Below are 22,615 nucleotides of genomic sequence, written 5' to 3' on the forward strand. Positions count from 1 at the left end.
ATCCCACATGCCACGGAGCGGCTGGGCCCGTGAGCCATGGCCGCTGAGCCTGCGGATCCAGAGCCTGTGTGTCTGGAGCCTGTGCTCCGCAACGGGAGAGGCCACAACAGTGAGAGGCCTGCGTACCACAAAAAATAATAATAATAAAAAATAAATAAAAGGAGCGCACGGAGGGACTTCCCTGGTGGTCCAGTGGCTAAGACTCCATACTCGCAATGCAGGGGGCCCAGGTTCAATCCCTGGTCAGGAAACCAGATCCCACATGCTGCAACAAAGAGCCCACGTGCTGCAACTAAAGATCCTGCATGCCACAACTAAGACCCGATGCAGCCAAATAAATAAATATTTTAAAAATAATAAAATTAGGGGCTTCCCTGGTGGCGCAGTGGTTGACAGTCCACCTGCCAATGCAGGGGACACGGGTTCGTGCCCCGGTCCGGGAGGATCCCACGTGCCGTGGAGCGGCTGGGCCCGTGAGCCATGGCCGCTGAGCCTGCGCTCCGCAACGGGAGAGGCCACAACAGTGAGACGCCCATGTACCGCAAAAAAAATAAATAAATAATAATAATAATAAAATTAAATTTTTAAAGAAAAGGAGTACAGGGAAACAAACAGTAAACATTATATTGGAAAGGAAGCACAAAGTAAAATCTCGAGTTTGCAGATAGCGAAGTTTTTCTGAGTGGTAGAGTACTACGCTAGTAAGGCAAATTGGAGAAAGATCTCAGAAGATTAGTAGACTGATTATAACCTGTGTGTTTTCTTTTATGTAACCTCTCAGTTTATGATCCCCAAATCAGCATATTCAAAATTGGTCACCAGCCCTAGAGACTATATTTTTTTTCTGTTTTATTATGAAAGTTTTTGAGCATAGGTAACTAGAAAAAATTTTACAATGAACACCAGTATACCCATCACCTAATTTCTGCCATTAGCATATCACTATACTTACCTTAATCACATACCTGTCCATCTCTCCATACACTGGTCATATTTAATTTATGAGAAATTGCCGGACTGTTTTCTTTTTAATGTATCAGTAGCTCCTTTTTATTGTTGGGTAATACTTAATTGTATGGATATATTCATTCTCCAGTTGATGGGCATGTGAGTTATTTCCACTTTGGAGAGATTATAAATGAAACTACTACAAACATTTGAACATTGGCTTTTGTGTGGACATACATTTTTGTTTTTCTTGTGTAAAATTTAATAGTTAGATTTTTCACTTCTAGATTTCCATTTGGTTATTATAGTTTTTATTTCTCTGCTATTTGTGTATTGATTGTAGGCACATTTTCCTTTACACCACTGAGAATAGTTAAAATCTCTGCTTCAAAATCCTTGTCTTCTAATTCCAAAATCTGAGTCACCTCAGAGTTTGTCTCTGTTGATTGTCTTTTCTTTTAAGGATGGGTCACGTTTTCCTGTTTTTTCAAAGGTTGAGTAACTTTAAATTGATAATTTAAATCTGAGTAAATTTAGATGTAACAGTGCAGCTGTTATGTTGTGGAGACTGCATTTTGACAGTGCTGATGCTTTTGTTTTAGCAGGAATATAACTGGTTTGTACTCAGATAGCATGCTCTGTCTCTTGGGCAGCAGCTCAAATTTCAGTTAGGTTTTTTTGGCCTTAGTAGGACTGCTTGGGTCTGTCCTACACATGTGTTGTTCAGAGGTCAGCCAGAGATCTGGCAGAGATTATCCGCAGAACTCAGAGTGCCCCTTTTCTGGCTGTCTCTAGAATTCCCTCCTCACTTTAGAGCAGCTGAGTTGCCCCAAACTCTTGTTTTCTGGTTCTTCAAGCTAGAAAGCTGAAGGATATTCTGTTATACCTTTATCATCCAACTTGGCACATAGTAGGCCTGCCTTCCAGCTAAAAGGTATTTAAAAAAGAGAGAGAGAGACCAGGAAATTTACCCAGTGCTGTTCGCTTCTTCCTCTCGTAGAAGACGTCCCTCCAGAATCTGCCTGATTTTGATCACTTTCAGATGGTTGTTTTATATTTCGTCCAGAATTTGAAGTTGTGTCTGCAGTAGGGTTGGTGAGATGGGAACTTGGAACCATCACCAGAAGTGGAATCACCTTACAATTTTGTTTTAAACACAGGTGAAGGAAGAGAAAATCTAGTGTGTGCATGTAAAATATTTAGCTTTGAAATCCTCTGTTTTCTCTACAAAGAATCTTAGCTTCGTTGGAGAATCTTTTTTCTCAACATGTTTAACTTTGTACTGATATGGGTGATGACTCGTTAGGCATTATGAAGAAAAATATTAAAAGCAAAATAAAATACATCGCTAGACCTTGAACAAAATGTACAGTTTTGGACATTGTAATTTTGGTTGTTTGCACTACTTACCTATTAATAATTATTGAATTCCTGATATAGCCATAAAGTTCAGAGTTTGGAAAGTAAGATCTGGTATTTGGGCAGCTGAGTTTACTATCTGAGAACATATAAAGATTAGTATGTGTCAAATGAACACCAACAGCTGGGGAAAATGTGATTGAAGTTCATAGAATCACAAAATCGTAAAATCACATAAGGTGAGGATTGACTTGCAAGGGGATAAACACAGGACAAATACAAGATGGTACTATTTTGTAGAACAGGTAGCAAATTAATAGGAAACTTAAAAGAGGAGGCAAGAGCCTCAAAAATGGCAGCATCATGGCAATTCCATGTGGGTTACTAAGAGAAACTAAGGTATTTGCTAGTTATGTCTCTGAGTTTTAAAACTGGGAGTCAGGAAAACAAACTTTCCGCTTTACTAAGACTGTTGGATTGAGTTTTGTCTTTTCCAAAAATGAACTTAATGTATTTTTTTTACCACATGGTGGCAGCATATATCCATTTATTTCTGTAACCGGTTTTGGGCTACTCAAAACATCTTGTCATTTTTGACCTAGAGGCCAAAGTGTTACATTGTTACCTTATTATTTTCATTTATATTCCTTATTTCATGTCCATTGCCTTAAACCAATCAAATACTGTGTTTTTCTAATAAAATTTAGTAGATCTATAACTTTTTTAAATTGAAACTTTTCTGGCCAAACATGTAGTCTTCAGATCAAAGGTGTCTCAGTTATTACACTGATTTCATAATTACACCTCACAAAAGCATTCAGAGATGTTAAAGCCCCACAAGTACACAGTTAATTGTGCCTTTATTCATATAAGCTGCTAGATCATGGCAGATATGAAGTGAAAAACTGATTCGTTCATATCTATTACATGAAATGTAATAAAATGTGATTTTTGACCTTTAGAAAAGAAGTCGCTCTTCCCGAAGGGCCAATTTTAGTAGATTTCTGGAATTTTCTTTCATATTTTTTTCCACATCTTTAGTTATTTGGAAATAATATCTGGATACTAACCCTGGAAAATAGGGCTCATCTTTTACTTCAAGTTGAGAGTTTTTTTATAAGCATCAGTTACATAGTCTAATTATAGCATATTTTGAGCTGTATTTCATACATGAGCCTGCGTATGGTACTTAGTGTTTTCATAAGTGCTATACGTTTCTTTCCTATTTATGAACTCTCTTTTAACGGGTCAGAATTTTGGTCCAGTACATGTAGCTAAGCTATGTGCAGCTGTTGTGCTACCGTAGAGTTATTTCAGCATGCTTCTTTTCAAAAGAAAGGAAAGTTAACAGTATCGTATAGGGCATTAATGAGTCTGTACTTAAAGCCATTAAGTTTCATGAGGAAATGGCGGAATATTTGTCTCTTATGAGAACTTTGGTAACTAGGAAGCAAGAAGAGTGTTTTGTTTAAGAGCACTTCCTTGTTTAGGAAACATAGTTACATTTATTGAGAAAAATTCTGCAAAATTACCTTGAGGCTCATCTTAAGTATTCATACATGAATAATCCTGTTAATTTTATTTGAATGAAAATGAAGTATTTCATTAATGATACATACTTGTTAGTCGGGTTTTTTAATTTCAGGGCATTATTGTTTCTTTGTTATCCTGCCCAACTGATGAATTTAAAATTCCTTTATAAGATACATGTTATGATGATATTCATCAGTTGTAATTATTTTTGGGTATCTGACAAATTCATTAGTGAACAATAATAGTTTTGCCTTTCTATATTACATTTAAGTTGAATAAGCACTGCTTAAAACTTAGATTCCTGGATACTTTCATAGGTTCTGGTTTTGGTTTGAGACGGCACTAAGAATCTCAATTTTAATAAGTAACCTAGGATTCTAATGTGGCAAGTTCATGGACTATGAACACAAATCTCTTTTGTTGTTGTTGTTGTTTACGTATTGAGGTACAAAAACACTTTATATTCTTAATTAAATTTCGTATTTTTAATTTTATGTATAATTAATAATAATAATAATCTTAATGTATTTATAACATCCACGAATATAATATAATATAATATAAATATAAATATAAAATAACACTAGCTGTAGTATTACTGCTTGGAGTTTCTAAAACCTATTTCTTACGTATACATCTAAAACCTGTTGCTTCTTTATAAACTTGTTGTATGTCTACAAATTATGTAAATGACTTAAAGATAAAAGTTCATGAGGAGGGAAAAGTTCATGGGAAAGCTATAATGAAGGCAATTTAAAATAGGATGTTATCAGGGAGAAGCCTCCTTTAGCTAATTGTTTTATACATGGCTGTAAGAGGAAAAAAATTTTTAAAGAGTAATATGGCCTTTTTTTCCCCCATCTGCCACTGTGTTTATAATCTTAAAGAAATCCAGTGGCATTGTTAATTTATTTCAGGGACAGGTTTTGAGGGGTTTATTAGGTCTTGAGATGAAATTTTGAACCTAGTGGCCAGGATGGTATATCATCATATTTTGGGAAGGGAAAACAACTCATGAGGGACCTTACCAAGTACTGTAGCTTCAATCTGGGTACACTATGAACACTTTGTTCTCTTGCTATACACATCTCAATCCAGATTCTACAGACATAATTTGGAGTGTCTAAGAGGGGATATTTTTTTTATCGTTTTAACTATGATTTAATTTCTTTATCGATATAAAAAAGTAATTAATAGCCATATATGCTGGATCATCTGAATAAATAATTTATACTGGAGTATTATCCCCATGACGTTCATGCCCATGTTTGCATTTAATTTTGTCATGGCATTAGCACCACAAAAAATAATTTTAAAAACAGCCGTCAACTTGATATGTAAAATATGCATTTCAGCCAAATAATGGCCAGATGTTACCATGGGTCACTGTATGAGTAAAGGTTTCACAGTTCAAATAGAGAAAAACAGTGTCAAAATTGAGTCATCATACTACTGGGTATAGCCATGCCAAACTCAAACCTAAATAAACTCCTACTTATTGTAACATTTTGAAGTTACATGACATAGTCAATGTAAACTACGGAAAGAATAAGCCTTGCTATTGAGGCATGTTTGAAAGCGACGACACCCTACATGCATTTCATTTTTCCTTTTTTTTCAATTCCAATGATCTGCCTCTTCTTAGCCAAGCTCGCATTAGGGCTAGCAGGTGGCTAGACCTGACTGAAGTCTGGGGCTTTGGGAAAGCTAGTGTTCCAGTTATGTATTGCTGCATAACAAACCACACTAAAAACTTCGTGACTTAATTTTTATCTGTCACAGCTCTGAATATTGATAGGCTCAGCTGGATATTTCTTACCTGTCTGAGGCTGGAGTCATCGGAAGTCTTCATTCACATGTTTGGGGCCAGATCACTCTCCAGCTGGCTTCTCCATGTGACTAGTTTAGGCATCCTTCAACGTGGCAGCCTCAGGACCTGGCAGTTGGTCTCCAGAGTGAGTGTTCAAGCATAAAGAAACCCAGGCCAAAGCTGAAAGTCTTCTTAGGACCTAACTTTAAAGTCCCACCAGCATCATCATGTTCTCTTAGTCAAGCAGAGCATTAAAAGGAATAGTCTTCAGTCAAGGAATATCTTGCCATATACAAGGGAAGAAATTGAGAGAAGCCATCTTAGAAATAGGCTACCATGTTTGGGGTGTTTCTCCCCTGGCCTGAGTGAAAGCCTGGACACGGTATGAGCAAGCCCTAAGCAAGACCAGAACAGATTGTTGACAGAGCTTAGCCTGTAAAAATCTATAGGACTCCCCACCCCTCCCACTCCAGATAAGGTGAATAAAGTCTCCTTTGCCTCCAGAAAGCTGAAGAATAAAGTATTCCATTGAAAGAGACTGCCATATTGACTGTAAAACCACACTCATTTCTATCTATCTATAAGGAATATGCTTAATGCATATTGATAAAGATTGAAAATTAAAGGGATGGACTAACAGTTATGAAAAAAGAACAAGAATGTAATAGTAATATAATATAAGGTGGAATTTAAGATTAGAACCACAAAACAGGGTAACAGAAAACAATAATGAAAGGTGATTTTAGAGACAAACTTCTACATATCTAGTAACATAGTAATTATAAAGAAAAGGGTTTTAGAAAAACAAGGAGAGCTTAATGAAAGTGTAATAATGGGGGGAAAGTTTATAATGTACTTTCTACAGAATTGGATAGATTTAATAGACATAAAAATAAGTCAGGGCTAGAAGAATTGATTCAACCAATAATTTTGATTTAGTTGCTATGTATAGAGCTTAACATTCCTTGACCAGGGAATAACTTTTTTTTTTAATGTCAATGAAGGGAATTCCCTGGCGGTCCCATGGTTAGGACTCTGCGCTTTCACTGCCATGGGCCCCCGTTCAATCCCTGGTTGGGGAACTAAGATCCCACCAGCTGCACAGGGTGGCCAAAAAATAAATAAATGAATAAATAAAATGTCAATGAAAAGTTGACAGAACTATCATGTATACACTTGACCACATAGTAAAATAATAAATTTTTAAATAAAGATTTTGTAGTCCCTATTTTTATCCTAATTTAGTAGTGATAATTAAAAGGTGAGCAGAAAATGTTTAGAAATTAAGAAACATTTTTTCGATCAAAGAAGAAACAAAAAGCAAACAAGAGAAACATATGTTTTAGATCATAGAGGAAGTGAAAACAAGAAAGCAATTAAAATGAGAACATTCTATATCAAAATCTTTTAGACACATTTAAAGCTGTGCCAGGGGCTTCCCTGGTGGCGCAGTGGTTGAGAGTGCGCCTGCCAATGCAGGGGACACGGGTTCGTGCCCCAGTCTGGGAAGATCCCACATGCCGCGGAGCGGCTAGGCCCGTGAGCCATGGCCTATGAGCCTGCGCGTCCGGAGCCTGTGCTCCGCAACGGGAGAGGCCACAACAGTGAGAGGCCCGCGTACCGCAAAAAATAAATAAATAAATAAATAAATAAATAAATAAAGTTGTGCCAGAGGAAGACCTATAGCCTTAAAGTGCCTTTATTATTAAAGAGAAAGATGAAAAATAAAGACATGTAGTAGTCATCTTAGGAAGGAAAACAGAACAGTCAAAATAAGGAGTTTGGAATTATTGGACATTAATATTGCATGTGGCTCTGTGAAAAGCTTGAAAACTGAAAAAAATATCCCAACAAAATGTAGATTACTAAAATTAGCGGAAGTGGAGAACTTGAATAGAACGATTACCATAGACGTATTACAGAGTGAGTGAAGATGTACTGTTGATGAAGTTACCAGGTTCACAGATGGATTACACTGATAGGTTCACAGTTGATTTCTATAAGCACAGCTGATTCCAGTTAAATAAACTATACCAACCTAGTATTGAAAAAGATGGAAAGCTCTGAGAAGGATAGTACAAAAGCAAAACAAAACAAATCTATCGGCTAATTTTACTTATTGCTAAAGATGCGAAAACTCTAAATGTTCAAAAATGAATTCTAGCATCGTATCAAAAGAATAATACTTTACCACTAAGTAAAGTATATTCTAGGACAGAAAGGATTATCCATTACATCTGCAACTTTAAGGTCAATAACCATGTGATTGTATCATTAAATGATAAAGGCTGGTAAAATTCAGTGACCATTCCAAATAAAGAGACTTAAAAATATTTACTTAAAAAAAGCCCTCAAAAAACTTTATCCTAAATGGCAAAACAGTAAAACCTTTTTCTGTGAAAATCAGGAACCAGACACAGACTGGGTTGCTCATTATTATCTAACATGGTCTTGGAGGGCCCTAGCAGATGCACGAAGAAGAAAAAAACTATCCATGTAAAAATTTGAAAGGAGATTAAAATTTTTTTTTCTGTTAGTTTAAAAAGCAGCTAAAATTAATGTAGAAATCTGATATTGTGACTGAATGCAGGATAAATGTGTAATTGACCAATAGCATTTCTCTAGGTTTAGAGCAATAACTGCTAGAAATGGACTTGGGGGAAAATACTTAATTCATGGAGAAAGTAATGGACTTATATGAAGAAAACGATTAAATCTTATTGTTGTACGTGGAAGCACCATATCTCAGAAAGAAGACAAAGTCATAAAAATAGCAATTTTTCCACTGTTAATATATTAATTAAATGCAATTACTTATATTCTGAATAAATAATATATAATAAATGCAGTTATTTATATTATCTATATTATTATTGTTAATATATTAGTATATACTGTTATATACAATAATATATTAATATTAATATATACTGTCATTAATATATGCTACATATTAATATATACTAAATTAATATATATTGTGTGTTCATATGTTAATATATACTGTTAATATATTAATTAAATGCAGTTATTTATATTATAAATAAAATATATAACAAATGCACTTATTTATATTATTTATATTATAAGTTAAATTATATCCCAATAATTTTGTTATCTTCTGTTTTTGATTTTTTGGTGGAGGAGAGAAATGCCATAGAAGGATTGGGATTGGATAAATGATTTTAGTTTATGTGAATAAAATAAATGTTCTGAAATTGCCAAGAAAAATGTGAGGGGAAGAAATGTGCAAGGTGGGGAAAGCTGAGATGCTGGGCCTACCAAGATCCCGGTATATACTTCAAAACTACTGAGGTTAACTAAATGTGATACTGGCAGAGAAACAAACATCAGCAGAACAAAATATAGAAACAGATCTAATTATATACCACAATAGTGGTCGTTCAATTCAGTTGAAAAAGAGTGTTGTTTGTTTGTTTGGGGTTTTATTTATTTATTTATTTATATTTTTGGCTGCGCACGGGCTTTCTCTAGTTGCAGTGAGCGGAGGCTAATCTTCATTTCGGTGCGCGGACTTCTCATTGCAGTGGCTTCTCCCGTTGCGGAGCACGGGCTCCAGGCACGCAGGCCTCAGTAGTTGTGGCACGTGGGCTCAGTAGTTGTGGCTCACGGACTCTAGAGCGCAGGCTCAGTAGTTGTGGCGCACAGGCTTCGTTGCTCCGTGGCATGTGGGATTCCCCCGGACCAGGGCTCAAACTAGTGTCCCCTGCATTGGCAGGCGGACTCTTAACCACTGAGCCACCAACGAAGTCCCAATGAGTGTTTTTTTAGTATAAGGGTCCTAGCACAACTGGATGTTATTCATCTGTTAAAAAAAAAAAGTTGGTTCTCACATTCCATACCATATACACATATTAATTCCGGTTGAATTAAAATTTTTAGAAGGAAATCTAGGCCATTACTTCAGTAATCATGCAGATTCTTAACTCAGGGTCCACGGGCCTCCAGGTGGAATGGGGAAAACATTATTTTCACTTCTTACTGAAATTTAGCATTTCCTTCAATTACAGGTAAATACAAAAACCACAGTAGGACTGTCACTGCTGATGACTCTGTCAGCATTAGAATTCAGGTATTTCCATATCACAGTGTAGTTATTGCAGATATCTTTAGAGATTATGCTCATCACTAAAACTTCAGTGTTAGTTGTAGACCCCTCACTGGATCTTATCTTTAATGCATTAATCAAAAAGGACATCTATAACTTTAAAAAATATTTCAGTAGTTTTATTGCAGTGTACAATTAACCCCTGAACAACATGGGGTGCTGACCCTCTGCACAGTTGAAAAAAACTGCATATAACTTCTAGTCAGCCCTCCCTATCAGCAACTGTGCATCTGTGGATTCAACCAACCACGGATCGTATAGTACTGTAGTATTTATTATTGAAAAACATCTGCATGTAAGTGGACCTGCACAGTTCAAACCTGTTGTTCAAGGGTCAGCTGTGATTTGTTTCCTTTGTAATTCTGTGTATTTTAATTTTTGATTTCAGAGACTTTAGTCTCAGAAGGGGTTCACAAGTATCACCAGATTGCCAGTGTGGTCCATGGCCCAAAAAAGTGTTGAGACTTCCTAATTTAGATGATTATTAGCAGTGCTTCTCAAACTTTAATGTAAATATGAGTCACCTGGGGATCTTGTTAAGAGGAAAACTGGCAGAGTAGTTCTGGGATGGGGCCTGAGACTGTTCACTGTTGGCACACCTCCCGGAGTGTATTAGTGCTCCTGGCCTGAGCTAGTTCATGGACTACACTGTGAGTAGCTAAGTTCTGGACTGAGTTGTCCAGTATAGCGGCCACAGGTTTACATTTAAATTAATTAAAATTCGGTTCCTCAGTCTTACTAGCCATACAGGTAGTGACTACTATATTGGATGGTACAGATATAGAACATTTTCACCATTGCAGAAAGTTCTGTTGGACCGTGCTGTTCTAGAGGTTGGGGTAATCTTAGCCAAGACAGAAACAAAAAGCTTTAAAAGAAAAAGACAAAAAGGAAACCACAGGCAAAGTTTAATATCTAAAGTACACATTTGGGACAAAAATTGGAATGCAGATGATCAAAAGTTAGTATCAGCACTATTTCTAGCTCTAAGAAGTTAACAAGAAATAGACAACCCAGTGGAAAAATGGGCAAAGACTATAATAGGCATTTCACAAAAAGTGCAAATCCAAATGTCCAGGTGCTCAAACTAGCTGGCATTTTGGGAAATACAATTAAGGTAACAGTGAGAACTCAGGTTGGCAAAAATGGAAAAGGTCTGATATCTGTGTAGATACAAGGAAAAAGATACAAATGTTACTGGTGGAAAGGTGAACTGCCATAGTCTTTTGGAAAGACATCTGACAACATCAGTTAAAATGGAAAATACGCGTTCTTCAACACAGCAACCCCAGTGCTGGGACTCTGTCCCATAGAGTAAAATACTAGTATGTAACCATAAATGCCTGTCAGCACAACAAGGAAACGTTTGCATAAACCACATACAGTGTACACCCTGGAATATTGTGCAATCATTGACAAGAATGAATTAGAGAATATCAGTTGATTTAGGATTGACACCAGGTATCTGTCCTCCCATTTGTGTTGTGTGTGCTCTTGAGTATATGAACATGGAGAAGAATAGGGAAAGATACATGTTACTTAACGTGAGTTACCTGGGCATGTGGATGGGAGTCAAAGAGGAAGAGAGGGAAGAAAGAGATAAAAAAATATGAAATTCTTGCTCTTAAACTTACCAGTATGTAATGATAATTCCATAATATATATCTTTTCATTTATAAAACTTATAAAAATTTATAAAATTGTGTTTGTGTATGTTTAAACTGTTGAAGTATTTTAAATAATTACAGTAATTTACTTGTAAAACAAAAATGACTTTCTTTTGCCATGAATGAGTCACCTGTTGTTGCACCATACATCCTCATTTGCTTCAAGAGCTAAAAAAAATTGTTTGAACCTGACCGTAAACTGGTGAATCAACTTAATTTTTTATTCTTTCTACCCACACTTATTAATACTTTTAATGCTTATCTAAATCACTTAAAAGGCATGGGAAACCATACCTTTTTGCATGATATACTTAATTGACTTCTTTGAATTGTAAGGGAGATTTTAAAGATAATTTAGCCACTTGGTCTATTTTAAAATGTTAAGATTTAAATATTTTTGGTTCAGTCATATTTGGGTCAATACCTGTTGAAAGGCCAGTACTTCAAATTTGTTTTCGTAGTTTGCCAAATAAAATGTTGGCTATAAAAGTTGCCTCTCAACAGATCAACATATGGTTTAGCAATGGAGGGTTCTGGTAGATCCATGAGCTAGTTATGAATAACAGTCATACAATGTTTAGTACAATAGTAGGCACATAGAATGAGTTGGTGAATCAGTGTCCTCACTTTGCAGAGGCAGCAGTTAAGATCCAGAGACCTTGGGAATTCCCTGGCGGTCCAGTGGTTAGGGCTTGGTGCTTTCACTGTCTTGGGCCCGGGTTCAATCCATGGTTGGGGAACTAAGATCCCACAAGCCACCCAGCATGACCAAAAAAGAGAAGGTCCGGAGACCTTGGCTTGCTGGAGCAGTTAGTAGCAGAGACAGATTTGATCCCATGTCTCTCTCTTAATCTGATGTCCACGACACTTGATGAAAGTTACCTTTCTTCATCTCTCATCTCTTTCTTCATTATTGTTTAAAATTTTTCCTTTTAGAAAAGCTTAAACTTTTATGTTTGAGTTCACATTTATTGAAAAGATATTGAAGATTATCATGTAATAGAAAATATTTAAATGTTCATGTTTTCTTTTTAACCCAGAGTAGACTTTCAGTTCTTCAGTTTTGTCTTTTTTTCCTTAAGACCTTAGAAGAAGTCCAGAATTTTTTCTTAAGTAATATATTTCTTGAGGATCTTAACAACAACAAAAAGTAGTCTCTGGGAGCAAACAGACTGTTGTTTCTTAAAGGAACAGTCTTTAACAATCAAAGATTAATTAGGTTTCTTGTTCTTTTCAGTATTTAGTTGCTTGGAGTAGATTATAGGCAATGTGAAACTTGTAAGAGTTCTGAGGAGTGACTTCTCATTTTCTCAGAATAGCTCATCGAGACATTTCTTCTCATTCACTAAACTGCTACCCAACGTAAACTGCTTCAGATCTGAACCATTGACCATAAGATAAATGACACTATTTCCCATTTCTAATTTTCTTAGCTGTTCTGTCTCTCCCCAGGCAGGAGATCACTTCATTTATTAAAGATTTATTTTGAAACAGAGGTTACCACTCTCTTCTCAGTTACATGGTGTGAGAGACAGAAGATTTAAATGATGCTTAGAAATTGTATCTAAAGTAATTGCTTTTGGGTTTATACAGCAGCTAACTGTTTAAAATGTGCCTCTTGAATCTTTGAATACATTTTTTCTTTTTGTAGAAAACATTTAGATTCGATGTTATTTTGTCAAATTATTTTTTAAATATGTATTTAAGGAATAATTGTAGTAATTGTTTTAAAAGAGGGGAGTCCAAATTTAAATATGCATTATTCATGCGCCATATTTGAACCTGTAAAATTTGCAATAAGTTTTTTTAACACCCTGGATTTGAGCAGTAAATAATATTAACTTCCAATCAGTGGTTTTATAGCTTCCATGGAATAGAATCTTTAAAAAACAGAAACTTGAAGTTAAGCAAGGAATGAAGTATTTATGAATTCAAGAACCTAAATTCTAGCTCTATCTCTGCTAGCTCTGGAATCCAGAGGTTTATGTGAGTGTGGAAGTGCCACACTTAAGGACAAATCACTTAACCCCCCCGAGGCCTTAATGTTCTTGTCATGGAAATAAGAAGTTAGTAATAGATTATCTCCAGTCTGTCTTTCATCTCTGAAATTCTATAACTGTGAAACGCTCAGCTGGTGTGTTTGGAAACAAGAGCCTTGCTGGGGGTTGGGGGAGAAAAGACATCTCCTTTTAAATATAAAAGCTCTAATGGGTTATGCTCTGAGCAGGGGGTCTGAAGAAATGGCTCGTCTGTTTACAACACACCCGACAGGAATCAGGGTTCATTGTGACAAGGGGCACAAAACTTGTGGCCTTCCTATGAACAGATACCCAACACGTATCCCCCCCTTCACCTGCGCGTGGCTGCTGGGCAGGACCAGTGGGACAGGGCTCAGTACTGGAAGGGAAGCTACAGTACAACTAAAGTTGGGGTGTTTGCCACCTGGACCCTGTCCGGTCCACGTGTGGCTGGGCCATGAGTGGTGTTATAGGCATAAAAGCTTTGAACCCCTCTCTTGAAGGAAAAAAGAAAAATAGATTCCGTGTATATGCCATTCTGGAAAAGGCAAAACAATGGAGACAATAAAAAGATCAGTGGTTGTCAGGAGTTTGCGGGGGAGGGGAGATGAATACATAGAATACAGAAGTTTTTATGAGCGGTGAAAATACTTTGTATGACAATTATAACGGTTTTATGTCATCATACTTTTGTCCAAACCCATAGAAGTGCAACACTATTCACTTCATAAAGCGAACCCTAAGATGAACTAGGGACTTTGGTGATTATGATGTGTCAGTGCAGTTCAGCCTTAGTTTACAAAAAAAAAAAAAGTCTTAAAAAGAATTAACACTCAGGGTAGATGTTTTTGGCAAAACCTTTGTTTCACTTTTATATACGTATACACATTATATGTGTGTTTGTTGGACTGTGATGTAAAATGTGCTTTTTAGAATAAAAAAGTTTGCAGGTTACTGTAGTTATCCTGGCAAATAAAAGCACAAATTAATCGAAAAGAAAAAAAAAAAGCTCTAATAGCTGATAACTTTGCCAAAACACTGTATAATATAAATTTTTCAGTTTTTATATCAAACAGTAGAGAAATATATAGAGTAAAAAACTGAGTGTCTCTTTATTACCCCCTTCCATCCTGCTCAGCCCTTTTCCCCTTCAGTGTGACCCTTGCATGTCCCCCTTTCCATTCCTAAGACCAGGATCCATGCAGAACTTCTCCCCAGTTAGCGTTTTCCTGGTTGAAGCCTCTTGTCTTACTTTTTTAAAACGTTTGTGTTGTAAAGAAATTTTAATTGACTTTTCACAAAGTGAACACACCCATTTAACCAGCACCCAGACTGAGAAATGGAAGCCTCTTTCAAGCTGCTTTTCTCAAAATATTTGAGAATATTCTGCGTATGTGTTGCATCGATATCATTGTGTCAACTGAGGTGTTTTATTTGCAGATTTATGATAATCTTTAATTTCAGTTGGAAAACTGATGATTTATTAATCCTTAATTTTTGAAGTCACTTTTGCTACATCTTGAGCTGGTTATTTTAAATGCTAGTGCTGCATAGTCCCTTTATATTTCAACATTAGTTGACACCACAAGCATTTCCAGCGTAAACTACTATGTGAGGGTTACCGGCTGTAACCAGAGATAAGGCAGGTCTTCAAGGAGCTTCAGGGTGCGTATCAGGAAAACTGAGGATTACAGACAAGACAAGGAAACATGCAACTACAATAACAGATTTACTTTTTTCAGGCTAGAGACAGCCTTCTATTATTTCCTCTTATGAATAATTTAGGAGATGGAAAAGATGACATTAACTCTGGCAATCAAAGTCAGTTCCATTCTAGATGTGTAGAAAACGGGCAGTTGAAATCTCAGTGACTTAATTGTCATTATCCCTATGCAGTTTGTTTTTTCTTTATTCAAAAAGGACATTGAGGGCTTCCCTGGTGGAGCAGTGGTTGAGAGGCTGCCTGCCAATGCAGGGGACACGGGTTCGTGCCCCGGTCCGGGAAGATCCCACATGCCGCAGAGCGACTGGGCCCGTGAGCCATGGCCTCTGAGCCTGCGTGTCCAGAGCCTGTGCTCCGCAACGGGAGAGGAAAAAAAAAAAAAGAGAGAAAAGGACATTGAGGGCTTCCCTGGTGGTGCAGTGGTTGAGAGTCCACCTGCCGATGCAGGGGACACGGGTTCATGCCCCGGTCCGGGAAGATCCCACATGCCGCGGAGTGGCTGGGCCTGTGAGCCATGGCCGCTGAGCCTGCGCGTCCGGAGCCTGTGCTCCGCAACGGGAGAGGCCACAACAGTGAGAGGCCCATGTACCGCAAAAAAAAAAAAAAAAAAAAAAAAAAAGGACATTGAGACTTGGCTGTTAACCAAAACTATTTACTTCTTATGTAGAAATTTTCTGTTAGAAATGGCTGGTGATTGGAAATTTTGTGTTCTCTTTCTTTATGTTTAAAAAGATTAAGCTTTTTCCTTCTTTGGTTTCAGTCTATTTAATGTCCTCTTTTGCTCCTTCTTTTCCATAAACATTAATTATAAACTTTCTATGTTATAGGCAGAGTACTAGGTACTAGAATTATAGAACATTTCCTTCAGTTTTTCCTTTGATGTGAGAGGCAAGTAGTGGCTGCCCACAGCACATGTGATGTGTTTTCTGATGAGGTAAGAACGAGGTGCTGTGGAAAAATGTAAGACAGACATCTAACTCAGATTTGGGGCTTGGAGTCTTCCCACAGAAGGTATTGCTGAGTTCGGGTCAGGAAGAATGCATAGGAATAATACGAAGTAGTCTTCTCTACCATCTTTAGCCTTAGCCTTAAAGTTCTACACAGTCATGGGTTTGATTCACTTTTTCTTTTTTCTTTTTTTCCAAAGCTATGCCTTAACCTATTTTATTTGCTAATAGTAAGTGAAGCAGATTATTTTTTTCAAAATATAAAGGTAATCATTTTATTTAAGGGGAAGTTTTTCAGTTGAAAAGTCTTAAAAAGATTTGGTAGGATATGTACCTTCCTATATTGAACTTCTGCTTATACTTGGTCATATAGTGTTTATATTCAAAGAATATATATATATTCACACCCACACATATATACTATGTTACAGACATATACATGTACAATATAATAAATACACACATACGTATATCTCCTATGGAATTGCTCTCTGCTCCAGAATTTTATACCCTGTATATTTCAGGGCCAGGTATTGATGTCCTCTCTAGATCTTAGATTTTGGCACTTCCACATTCACATAAACCCCTACCTTTGGGGGGGGGCATTCATTTCATCTAGATGCCCTACTCTATAACCTTCTTCATTTGCAGACCACTGGGACATTGTGTTTTACTCAGTGGAACCCATGGTCTAGATTTAGTCTTCCTTTCTATCTTAGCTTCTGCCTGGGTTACTTCCTGTGATTCATCCACAACCTTGGCCTTGCACTTGATTGGTCTTCTCATTCTGAATGATTACCTCTTTTTTTCTTTAGCACTCAGGTTCATGGCCCATGTTCTGTTCCTTGTCTCCCAGAACTGATTTACTTCTGAAGTTATCAATTCAGGCTGACCACTGAACATACTACTTCCTATATTTCCACGTTTTTCAGTCAACTGCTTTCAACCTATCTTTAGCAGAATTTCCAATCCATATAATTTTTTTTATCTGTATCTTCCTAAATGTCTTTTCTTCCCTCTTCATCATGTTACCAGTCTTAAACCTTTCTCTTGTCAGTGTTGTCGAATTCCTCCGTGTCTTTTTATCGAACCTGCCTGACAGAATCTCAACTCTTTATTTTTCTACGTGAGCGCTACTGGAGAAAATCACAGAGGCAGTAACAAGGCTATAAGTTTATTGTTACCAACTTCGAATGGGCCCACACAATTGTGCTGTAATTCTATTTTTTCTAGTTCTCTCATTTTTCACAGCAGTTATTTTAGGCATTCATCACTCTCCTCACATCTCCAGCTTTCCACTTTCCTTCCCCCTCTCAGCAAATGACTTGGTATTTCATTGCACAGAGAAAATGGAAATCCTCAGATGAGAACTCCCACAATTTCTTGCCATAAGCATATTTGCATCTGCCCTCGTTCTGTTTTTTTTGTTTGTTCTTACTGTTTATAGTGGGAAGAGGCTTTCAAGGAGTGGAAAATCATATGCCTTTAGAAACCAAGTGGATAGTAGAAAATAGGTGAAGCAGTAGGGTAAGGAGTATTCTGTGACTTGTAGGTCATTGATAAGAGCTACCTGAGGACATCCAAATTCAAGTTTTTAACACTCTGTATCAGCTGGAGAAAAGCCTGCCATGATGAGCATATGGCTGCTGGTCTAAGAGAAGTCCTCACAGTGAAGATGGCGCCCACACCCTGAGCCATCTTAGGGGCTTTACTGCTCTGCCCCCCGACCGTGCCCATTTTCTCCAGCATCAGTACTTCGGGGGGTTTTTGTTTGTTTTGTTTTGTTTTTTTTTTTTGCAGTACACAGGCCTCTCACTGTTGTGGCCTCTCCCATTGCAGAGCACAGGCTCCGGACGCGCAGGCTCAGCGGCCGTGGCTCACGGGCCCAGCCGCTCTGCAGTATGTGGGATCTTCCCGGACCGGGGCACGAACCCATGTCCCCTGCATCGGCAGGCGGACTCTCGGCCACTGCGCCACCAGGGAAGCCCATCAGTACTTCTTTTGCTGTTCTTTCCCATCGATATTTAAACATGTCCAAGCATGTTCCATCTTTTGAAACCTTTATTTATCTCTGTTTTCTTCTCTAGCTACTTCACTTTCTCCACTTTTAAACTAAAGAGAGAATTGCCTACAGTTAGGATGTTTGACAAATTTAGATTGGAGTCCTTACCACGCTGTTCGTGAGCTCTGAGACTTTTATCCTCTCCAAGCCTAGTTTCCTCAACTGTAAAAATGAGGATAATACTTAGCTCAGTCATAAAGTTAAGTATTAAGCAAGAGAATGCATGTATAATAACACGAAGAAGGACATATTGTGTATTCAAATATATTTGCTTTAGCCCCTGGCAGTCTACTTTCTGTCCCCATCCTTGAAGAGTTAATGGATTTGTTTATGGGTCTCTTCTCAGTAGTAATTAGTATCCCTGACAGTCTTGTCTCCTCAAAGTAGCTCTTCTACGGTTGTCCCTGCCACACACCCCTGGTTCACCCTCTGTTTCTGTGAATACCCCCTCAGGTTCCTAGGGCTCTTTGTCCTTTCCTCACCCTTTAAATGTTTATATTCCTCAGGAGTCTGTCTCAGTCTTTGTGCAGTTATTAAGGTTGAGCTATCAGTTTGGCTATAATCTCCCTAGTAGCCAAAGCAAAGGAAAGGCATTGTGATGATATTAATTTATAGTTCATGATCATTTACTATGTGCTAAGCATTTTTATAAGCCCTTTTCATGTATTACTTGATATAATCTTCACAACAACTCTACAGGGTAGATGAGGTAGATGAGGACAATGAAGTGCTGAGACATAAACGTGCTCGAAGTGTTACTGCAGGTAATTCAGTTCTGGACAGTTGAATTCTGGAGCTTTCCATCCTAACTATAACACTATACACTCTCCCGAAACAGTTACATGATTAGTCATGTTTAGAAGGGTAAAAGCATCCTTCAGGGGAACTAAAGCATCTTCTGGGACTTAGGTCTGAAATGACGTGTGTGATGATTCTTTGGGGAGACGATTGAGTATCCTCAGCTATGATCCTCTAATAAATACTATATAGTAACATTTCATTCTCATGGAGAACATCAGTGCAGAAGAACATAGTATATACCAAAGCAAAGCACAGCCAGTATAGTTTTTCCATTATTACATTTTTCAAACAGCCCTTTGATAGAAATTTGGGAGCTAACATTTCAAAGTCATGTCTAATAGTTTAAAGGGGACAAAAACAGTCTTACTTATCTTTGTATCTACAGTGTCTAGCCCAGGACCTGTCACTTAGAAATAGTTTGGTCAGTATTTGTGGACTGAATGCAACCACACTGAGCTCATCAGCTCCTAAAAAAGAATGACTTGGGACAGGATGTATTTCCCGTGACAGGTTCTGGGGGTGGAGTTGATGATTGCTTGCAAGATCTGATGAGTTCAAAGTGGGAGAAGAAGTAGGAACTCCATCTCTGTGTCCTGCTTCTCCTCCCCATTCCCATATTCATGCATTTCTTCATTGATTTATTGAAAAGTATTTCATTCTTACTCTATACCAAGTCCTGTGTAAAGTGATGGAGATCCAATGGTGAGCAAGACAAAGTCCCTGCCCTTGAGATGTTTACACTCTGGTGTAAAAAAACTAATTTGATGATACACTAAGATCAGTACTCTAAAGGAGTATTGACAGTATTCAGCTATTCAGGCAGTGTGAACAGATTAGAGCAGGGGTCCCCAACCTCTGGGCCACGGACCGCTACCGGGCCACGGACCGCTACCAGGCCACAGCTTGTTAGGAACTGGGCCGCACAGCTGGAGGTGAGCAACACGTGAGCAGGTGAAGTTTCATCTGCCACTCCCCATCGCTCCCCATCACTCGCTTTACTGCCTGAACCAACTGCCCCCCCACACCCCTCAGCCCCAGTCCATGGAAAAATTGCCTTCCACGAAACTGGTCCCTGCTGCCAAAAAGGTTGGGGACCACTGGGTTAGAGGAAGCGTAGTGTGTTCAGAGAACCTCAAATCTTTATTAGGGTTGGAGGTGAAGTATGATTATGAGAAATGGTGAGAAACGAGGCTTGTAGTAAGCAGGGCCAGGTGTGCTTTTACAGTTTTCACTTGTACCCCTTTTCCACATCTCTGCAGTCCCTTTCTACTAGTCTGATGAGTACAAGGAAGATCAATGTAGAAATAGGTTCCAAGTGCCACAAAACTCCTTTTTTTCTGAATACCACAACTGCAAATGCATGGTTAATCTCTTCAGTAACTATTTTTCATTGTGAATGTTTGATGTTCATGTGGCTCTTTGTCTCTCGTTGTAAACTTCTCAAGAACAGGGTCAGTGTTTTATTCATTTCTGTGTCTTTAGCATCTGAAAGTAACTCAGTAAATGTTGAAAACGTCCTTAACATTAGTAGTCATTTTATGTATTATTCTATTAACCAAAGCATAGTTGGCCTATTTTTTCTTTGAAAAACAGAGCTCAAGTTTTAAACAAATGAATTTATAAACTACTCAGTGAGTTTAAGATTACCTGTCTTTGAGTAGGGAAAAATTACTAAATAGAAAAATTGAGGATTTTTTAAAATTACAAAGATAGTCACAGCTTAACAGAAGAATTCAGTACAGAATCAAGTATGTTTGGTTTGAAATGCCTTATTATTGTTTTTATTTATAGACTTATGAGGAATATCGCAGAAACTACTCTGAGCTTCAAATTAGATGTCAACGTTTGGCCTTAGAATTAGCAGACACAAAACAGTTAATTCAGCAAGGAGACTACCGTCAAGAGAACTATGGTAAAGTCAAGAGGTAAGTAGTTAAGATGGCTACAGTACTTCTCATTTTTAGCATGCATCAGAGTCACTTGAATTCTTACCATCAGTGTCATTAATTCTACTTTGTATCTTATTTTTTTCTGTCTCTATGGCTTTCTCTTTTCTAGAATGTCATATAGTTGGAATCATACCATATGGAACCTTTTCAGATTGGCTTCTTTGACTTAGAAATATACATTTAAAGTTCCTCCCTATCTTTTCATGGCTTGATAGCTCATTTGAATAATGAATAATATTCTTTTGAATAATATTCATTGGATAATAATGTGCTATTGAATAATGAATAATATTCCATTGTCAAGATGTACCACAATTTATCCATTCACCTATTGAAGGACATCTTGGTTGCTTCCAAGTTTTGGCAACTAGGAATAAGGCTGCTATAAATATTCATGTGCCAGTTTTTTGTATGGACATAAATTTTCAACTCCTCTGGGTAAATACCAAGGAGCATGAGCATACTTGTATTGTAAGAATATGTTTAGTTTTGTAAGAAACCACCAAACTGTCTGTCCCAAAGTGTCTGTACCATTTTGCATTTCCACCAGCAATGAATGAGAGTTCCCGTTGCTCCACTCCCTTGCCAGTATTTGTTATCAGTGTTCTGGATTTTGGCCATTCTAATAGGTGTGTAGTCATATCTCGTTTGTTTTAATTTGCATTTCCCTGATGACATGATACAGAACATCTTTTCATGTACTTATTTTCCGTCTGTATATCTTCTTTGGTGAGGTGTCTGTTAAAGTCTTTGGTTCATTTTTTAATTGGGTTGTTTGTTTTCTTACTGTTGAGTTTTAAGGGTTTTTTATATATTTTGGATAATAGTCCTTTATCAGATATGTCTTTGGCAAATATTTTCTTCCAGTCTGTGGCTTGTCTTCTTATTCTCTTGACATATACCTTATGTCTTCTTATTCTCTTGACATATACCTTATTCTTCATTGCGCAGAAGCATGCAGTTTTGGCAGTTTGTTGGATTTAGATTGTATTTTTATGTCAGTTGTTTTTATTTTATTTAGAAGCTGCTTTTGTCTTTTAAAATGTGATGCCTTAGAAGATAGGAACCCAGTGAAATCCTATGTGTGTAAATATTTTTGAAATCTTACTTGATTATTTTTACTTTATGGCATCAATTTAAATACTTTGCAGTTTTATCTAAAGTTTTTTCAGCTATTCCTTTTTGACAAAAGGCACACATACTTTCAAAAAATAATACTTTCTGAGGATATGTTTCCTATTGTGCTGCTGCTAAGTAGCTATGGCAAATAATTTTCTTTTTGCTGGAATGTACTAATGAACCACCACTTAGCTGTATGTCCCTAGGAAATCTTAACATTCTAAGCCAAAGTTTTGTCATCTCTCAGATGGTGCTAATACAATAACTGCACTATATAAATTAAGAAGATCAAATACAGTAATACTTATGAAAGTATATATATGTATGCGTATATATAGAGAGATTATCCTAATTGTTCACTGCTACCTCTACCTGCACCTAAAATAATTCTTGAACTAAAGTAGTCACTCAGTGAGTGTTTGTTAATTGAATGAATGCTTTATAAATTGTAAAACGCCATAAGTAAATTTGCAAGGATTTGGGGGATATAACATTGGTGCTCCTACTCCCAGCATGACTGACATGCATTATGTATTATTACGTATGCACT

General features: G+C 37.3%; 1 protein-coding gene across 3 annotated transcripts in view; it reads left to right on the forward strand.

Moving 5' to 3' along the window:
• The window catches only part of PIBF1 (progesterone immunomodulatory binding factor 1), a 202,973-nt gene that overhangs the window by 17,678 nt on the left and 162,680 nt on the right, over nt 1-22,615 (forward strand). For all 3 annotated transcript variants that reach the window (XM_082601927.1, XM_082601928.1, XM_082601929.1), the window contains exon 6: nt 20,789-20,922. In XM_082601927.1, the coding sequence (XP_082458053.1) occupies nt 20,789-20,922 (134 nt within the window). The remainder of the gene's footprint in view (nt 1-20,788; nt 20,923-22,615) is intronic.

The sequence above is a fragment of the Mesoplodon mirus genome (genome assembly GCF_964341445.2).
Source record: "Mesoplodon mirus genome assembly, chromosome: 17".
Lineage (NCBI taxonomy): Eukaryota > Metazoa > Chordata > Mammalia > Artiodactyla > Ziphiidae > Mesoplodon > Mesoplodon mirus.